This window comes from Ailuropoda melanoleuca, chromosome 12, assembly GCF_002007445.2.
Source record: "Ailuropoda melanoleuca isolate Jingjing chromosome 12, ASM200744v2, whole genome shotgun sequence".
Lineage (NCBI taxonomy): Eukaryota > Metazoa > Chordata > Mammalia > Carnivora > Ursidae > Ailuropoda > Ailuropoda melanoleuca.
Genome location: NC_048229.1, coordinates 4,643,204 through 4,650,424, shown reverse-complemented (window position 1 = coordinate 4,650,424; position 7,221 = coordinate 4,643,204). Strand labels below are relative to the sequence as shown.

Sequence of the window (7,221 nt, the reverse complement as noted above, 5' to 3'; positions counted from 1 at the left end):
GTGACCGTTCTCTTGTTTCTGCAGTTCCTGACCAGGCTGACCGAGAGGTTCGTGCTGGGGGTGGATATGTTTGTCGAGACGTTGTGGAAAGTTTGGATGAAGATCTTGGATGTTCTTGGACTTGACGGTACGTGTGTGGAGCGGGGGGCATTCATTTAGGGTGCTATTTTGCCCTAGAGGTTCTCAAGGTGTGGACACAGTATCCACAGTGGGTGGCACAGGGGACCCCTTGGAGGGGGGCAGTGAGGACACAAATGAGTATTTTTTTCTTGTCATAGTTGCATAAAGAAATGGCCCATCCAGAGTGAGATTCACAGATGCTGTTCAGGGTCAGGCACGTGTGGGTGGTGCTGACTCGTCCGTCCTCAGGCAGGCCGCATGGACTGGAGGTGGGGGCTCTGGGTTGCTGGGGCCCATCACAGGCTACAAACAGGTACTTAGGCAGAAAGGGATTTCATACAGAGCTTGGGGCACTCACAGAGTTACCAAAAGGACAGAAGGAGCGGCGTGTAGCCCCCAGAACGCTGCCGAACTGGCCTGTGAGGGGAGTTGCTGCTCTCCCCAGGAATCAGGAGGCTACCTCTGGAACGGTTGAATTCAAGGACATGGCCCCCGGTCCAGGCTGCCACCTCTCTTGCCAGGAAGTCTCCAGTAGCCTGCATTGAAGTCCCCAAGACCAGCCCCAGGCTCAGTGAGCCACTAGGAAGACCCAGGACTCAGCCTTATAGTCATGCTCGTGGCTGTGACTTATTACAGCGCAAGGACACAAAGCACCATCAGCAAAGAGGACAGGACACTCTAATTCCTCCAGCAACAATTTGTGACGACCGTGTAAACTGTCGTCTACCAGGGAAGGCCGTTAGAGACCCAGCGCTGGGCTGATCACCTAGGCACCTTCTGCCTGGCACTGACCAAAATTCCTGACTGCCCACGGGATGCATGTCAGCATAAACCACATGATTCGTACAAAAAGTCCAGGCACAGAGAGCCCCCATTATGAGGGGATGGAGGGAACTCCCTTCCATACATGTGTTTTTTCCTCACCACCAAGCAATGAACTCAGTCTGCCATGGACACTGACCAGGCGTCCCACAAATTTAACTGAATTCTGACGCTGTCTATCTGGAGATAGTGTCAGAGTGAACCCACAGGGCAAGGGCTCGTCCCACAAGACTGCCCCTACCTGTGCTTCTGACCGACCGGCTCTAGATTGGAGGTTCCCACGCCCCCTGCCTGGGTTTGACTAATTTGCTAGAGCGGCTCACAGAACTCCAGAAACCCATTTACTTAACGAGGTTACCAGTTTGTTATAGAAGGACGTAACCCAGGAACAGCCAGATGAAGAGAGATGCAGGGCGAGGTCTGTGGGAAGGGCCAGGGAGCCTTAATGTTCTCCGAGCTCCCCAACCTGGAGCCTCCCCAAACCCCGTCTTGCCAGGTTTTTATGGAGGCTCCGTGACGCAGGCATGATCGATTAAGTCCTTGGCTATCGGTGATTGACTCCACCTCTAGCCGCTCTCTCCTCCCTGGAGGTCAGGGGATGGGACAGAAATCCCAGCCCTCTCCTCACGGCTGGTTCTTCCAGCATGCAGCCCCCATCCTTAGGGCCTTTCCAAAAGTGTCTGCTTTGGAATATGCTCAGGTGTGGCTCAAAGGGGCTTGTTATGAATTATCAAGACACCTTTACTGCTCTTGTCCTTTAGAAAACTCCAGAGGGTTTAGGGGCTCTGTGCCACACATGGGGACAAAACCCAAATATATATATATATATATACACTTATTATAAATCACCGTATCACAGTCCAGAAATTCAAGTTCCCAAACGCCAGCCAAGGCATTTCACCCATCTTCTCCGCACGCCTTTCTAGAGAGCAGCCCCAGGCCCACCGTGTTAACCCTCCCTGCACACAGTGTCCTTTCTTGATCCCTGTGGTTCCTTCTCAGCCAATCAGCCATGGTGATTTTTGTTTTTATTACTGCTTTGGCTGCATAGAGGGATTTTTTTAAAACAACCATTAGTCCGGTCAAGTCATTCATCTTCAAACTGACCAGTGACTCCTGTTGCACTTAGAACCGACCCAAGGTTCCCACTGAGGATGGTCAGCTCCGAGGATCTACCCGGCCCCCGGCCTCCATCCTGTACTTGGACACGGCTTTGGTTCCTTTAGGGGTCTCCGGCCGGGTGCGGTCGCTCAGCCCTTTGCCTGGTGGGTCTTTCCCATTCTCAGCTCTCTGGTGCATGCCACCTCCTCCAAGGGGCCCGTCCTGACCAAGCCATGTACAGGGACCACCCCCCGCGTGTTCTCACACCCACCATCCCTCATCAGCTGTGGTGCCACGTGCGTGTGCGTGTGTGTGTGTGTGTGTTTGTTGCCCATCTCCTTTCTGGAACCTCTGCTCCTGTGAGTGTGGTTTCGCCCGTCTCCTCCAGACTGCCTCGCTCTGCCTCGCTCTGCCTCGCGTGCACAGGGGCCCCTCGTTCATAAAAGCTGGAGGACTGTTGGCCCCACTGCTTCGCTGCTGGTGTGAGTTCACATATGTCCCCCTCAGAACGCCCCAGAAGTGCCCCAAAAGCGCCAGTACCTGTGGGCGTGAGCTTATTTCAGAATAGAGTCTTGGCAATATGATCAACTTAAGACGAGGTCATCCTGGATGAGGGTGTGTCTGGTGTCCTTGTACGAGGAGGGAAACTTGGACGCAGAGACAGAGAGAAACACACAGTGAGGAAATGGCTGTGGCAGAGACCAGAGAGATGTGGCCACGAGCCCAGGACGCCCGGAGCCCCCAGGAGCTGGAAGACGCAGGATGGACCCTCTGTAGAGTGCTTAGGGAGCACAGCCCTACCCACACCTTGATTTTGTAATTCTGGCCCTTAGCCGGCAAGACAACACACTCTTCTTGCTTTCAGCCCCCACGTCTGGTCATTTGTTACAACAGCTGTGGGAAACCAGTGCAGCCCTTCCGCGTGCAGGGTCTCCGGGACCCTCCTGGCTGCTTTGACACTCCCACCTGACGCACTGGAGACTGGGCCCCATAGACGGGGCTCCCTGGTTCACACCCGCTGTCATCCCCCTCAGCCCCTGGGAGCCTGTCTCCAGCCTTGAATCACCGGGTTCAACCTGTGAGAGGCCTTAGACCAGCTCAGGGCACGTCACCGCTCGGGCAAAGACTCCGCAGCAGCGGGACTGCCCTTTGAGAGGATGCTGTGCCACCTGCAGCCTCCTGGGGCAGCTGGGGACCCCTCCCGGGAGTCAGGCTGAGTCAACACACAGCGCAGATACAGCAACTGCATGCAATCCTGCTTGGACTCCGCGTTCACCACCTGCCCTGATTGCTAAATTCCATATTTCCATCCCCGACCAACGCACCCTAGAGAAGTGAGCCTGATTGCAAGAAGTTGCACGCAGCTTGGAGTGGAAGCTAGAGTAGCGACACCCTGCTGATTACATGGGAGAGGATCTGAGCAGCGGGTTCCACAGAGACCCCATGGGCTGGTGTTCGCAAACAGGGCTGCTGGCACGTTCCAGAGGTGAAGGAACTCCCTTCCATGTCGTGTTTCCCCCGTAGCTGGTGCATCAGCTTCAAAACACCCGAAGGCCTTTGGGATTTGCATCCTAGGCTTAGAAGTTTGAGTGTGCAAAAGGCAGGCAACTATATCCCAAAGTTGGCTCTTCTGGCGCACAATGTTTCCATGAGTACAGTCCTCTAACTTCTGACTCCAGAAGTTCTCAGGGTCCTGGAGCCTCCCGAGCCGGAGCGGTCCAATGGAAACAGATGCCAGATGATGTTACACGTTCTAGTTGCCACATTAGAAGAGTAAAAAGACATTAACTTAATAAGGTGTTTTAGTTGACCCAATAGATTCAAAATATTGTCATCTCAACTTGCGACCAATATGAAAAAGTGTTAATAAGGTGCCTTACATTTTGGGGGGTATTAAGTCATCGAAATCCAGCCTGCATTTGACATAGCACATCTCCGTTTGGACTTGCCACATCTCAAGTGCTCCGTGGCCACACGTGGCTAGTGGCTACCATAATGGATATCACGGCTTTAGCCCCACTCTAGATCTGGTGGCTCAAGCCACTGTTCCGGGAAGTGAAGCCCTTGTTCAGGAGTTGGAAGGATGGATTTAAGTCTTGTGCCTTCATCAAGTTGTTCACTTTCTCTGAAGCCTTGGAAGCCACTTCCCGCACGTGTTGTGACCATGCATCAGGATAGCACAGGGAGTGGGTGGCTCCACGCACCAGACTCCCTGCATCGCAATCCCAGCTCTGTCCTGCTCTAGCCATGGGACTTGGGCAAGTCCCGCTCTGCGCCTGAGTCCCCACGTGGGAAATGCTACATATCATCGGTGCATTGCGAAGACTGGATGACAATTGGCACAGAGCCGTTAGAACAGTGCCTGGCCCACGGTAAATGCCTCGTAAACACTCCGTGGCTTATGACAGGGCTCTGCTCCAAAAAATATGTCATCATGCCCTTCTGGGACCCACCCAATCCCGATTTCCTATGCCGAGGGCCGTCTACGTCTGGCTGCACACACAGCCAGCTCTCCCCGGGCTCTGGATCGGGTTGGGCCCCTGATCCAGTATGACCGGCGACCTCACAGGAGGGGGATCCTTGGGCCAGAGGCCACGCGAAGATGAAGACAGAGATGGGGGATGCTTCCACGAGTCAAGAAGGCCAGGGACCGCCCGCACATGGGCACATGGGGTGGATTCTCCCTCGCAGCCCCGGAAGGCGCCACCTGGCGACACCTTGACCTCACAAGACTGTGAGAATATGATCCTGTTGTCTCAGCCACTCAGCCAGTGGTACTCACTGCGGCAGCCCCAGGAAGCGGATACAGGCAGCACATCCAGAGCTGCTCGTGACCTATTTAGGATTTTTAGGGCCTCCAGGGAGGCAGGTTGCTTCTTACCAGCCTTGCTGGAGAGAAGTGCAGTTTTTATTAGAGTTGCTGTACCTGTGTTTGCATTCTCTGCCCCAGTCCGGGATTCCCCCCGGGGGTCCTTGTACCCACTGGTCACCTCACTTGGCCCCTTGATAACTTGAAAGTACATGCCATGTGGCTTTGGATGTAGAGACTAGTCTGGAGGTTCTCAAAGTATGCTCTGAGGAACCCTGGAGGGGGTTCCCTGAGGCCCCTCAGGGGGAACTGTAAGGTCAGGCATTCAGGGTGGGCTTCCATAGCTTTTTATATCGATTCCACATTGAAAATATGTTGAGGGGCGCCTGGGTGGCACAGCGGTTAAGTGTCTGCCTTCGGCTCAGGGCATGATCCCGGCGTTGTGGGATCGAGCCCCACATCAGGCTCCTCTGCTATGAGCCTGCTTCTTCCTCTCCTACTCCCCCGGCTTGTGTTCTCTCTCTCGCTGCTGTCTCTATCTCTGTCGAATAAATAAATAAAATCTTTAAAAAAAAAAAAAAGAAAAAGAAAAAGAAAATATGTTGAATACGTTGGGCTAAGTATCTTAACATTAATTTTTACCTGTTTCTTTTTTGTCCTTTTTAATGTGGTGGCTAGAAATATTTAAATTACATCTGTGGCCCACATTTGTGGCTAACATGCTGTTTCTGCGGATTCAAAACCAGATCTGAGCATGCAGCCCTCTCCTCACAAAGCAGATATTACAGAGATTTGTAAAAACGCAAAACAACTCCACTGTTTTCACTGTGGGGGGGTTTTGGGTTTTGTTTTGGAAAGCAGCTATTTTTCATAAAAAATTTATTATTTGTGTTAACCTGTAATGGGTTCATTGTTATTTTTAAACAATTAATAATAATAACGTTTAAAAATGAATTTATTCCTTTGCCTTAATTTTTCTGTAAACCTAAAACTGCTCTGGAAAATTAAGGCTATTCAATAAAAAAATTTGGGGGGCGCCTGGGTGGCGCAGCCATTAAGCGTCTGCCTTCGGCTCAGGGTGTGATCCCAGCGTTCTGGCATCGAGCCCCACATCAGGCTCCTCCGCTGGGAGCCTGCTTCTTTCTCTCCCACTCCCCCTGCCTGTGTTCCTCTCTCACTGGCTGTCTCTCTGTCACATAAATAAATAAAATCTTTAAAAAAAACTTTTTTAAGGAAAATTAGCCTTAAAATATGAGCTATATCTAAGTATAAAATCCTAATGAAGTTCTTTTTCATTTGATTTTTATTTTTTTTTATTTTTTTTTTTTAAAGATTTTTTATTTATTTGACAGAGATAGAGACAGCCAGTGAGAGAGGGAACACAAGCAGGGGGAGTGGGAGAGGAAGAAGCAGGCTCCCAGCAGAGGAGCCTGATGTGGGGCTCGATCCCAGAACGCCGGGATCACGCCCTGAGCCGAAGGCAGACGCTCAACCGCTGTGCTACCCAGGCGCCCCTTCATTTGATTTTTAAATACGCTCCATGCCCAGTGTGGAGCCCAACATGGGACTTGAACTCATGACCCTGATATCAAGATCTGAGCTGAGATCAAGAGTCAGATGCTTGACTGAGCCACCCAGGCACCGCCAATGGAATACTGTTTATTTTTATTTTATTTTTTAAATTTATTTTTAAAGATTTTATTTACTTATTTGTCAGAGAGAGAGAGCATGAGCAGGGGGAAGGGGCACAGGCAGAGGGAGAAGAAGGCTCCCTGATGAGCAGGGAACCCGATATGGGACTTGATCCCAGGACCCCGGGATCATGACCTGAGCCAAAGGCAGACACTTCACCGACTGAGCCACCCAGGCATCCCTGAAGTTCTTTTTTAAATTAAGAATTTATTAGGGGCGCCTGGCTGTCTCAGTCATAAGAGCATGTGACTCTTGACGTCGGGGTTGTGAGTTTGAGCCCCACGTTGGGGGGAGAGATTACTTAGTAAGTAAAACTTTAAATAATGGATCAGTGTTTAAAAAAAAAAAAGAATTTGTTAGAAATTAGTTTTAGTTTCTACTGTGATAAGTATAAATACATAGAACCCGTATAAACAAAATCTCTTGGGAGTCCTGAGACCAGAATGGTTGGTTTGTCTCGTCTTTTGCGGGGGTTAAGTGTGAATGCTCCAAAGTCAAAGCCACACTCAGTCGGATGGTCCTCATGTCTCTGGAAGGCACCATGAAGGAGTGCAGCGCCCTGGCATTTGGGGAGTGAGTGCTGGGTGACCTCGTGCCTCGGCTTGGACAAGGTTTTCGTTTCTGAGTGACCAGCTAGTGCCCAACAGTCTGATCACTTTGGAGGTGGGGGGCCGTGG

General features: G+C 51.3%; 1 protein-coding gene across 1 annotated transcript in view; it reads left to right on the top strand.

Annotated features, from left to right (window-relative positions):
• Positions 1-7,221, top strand: part of BRI3BP (BRI3 binding protein) — a 15,511-nt gene continuing 8,290 nt past the window's right edge. Inside the window, exon 1 of the mRNA XM_034637845.1 lies at positions 1-127. Coding sequence (XP_034493736.1) covers positions 67-127 — 61 coding nt within the window. The 5' untranslated portion in view covers positions 1-66. The remainder of the gene's footprint in view (positions 128-7,221) is intronic.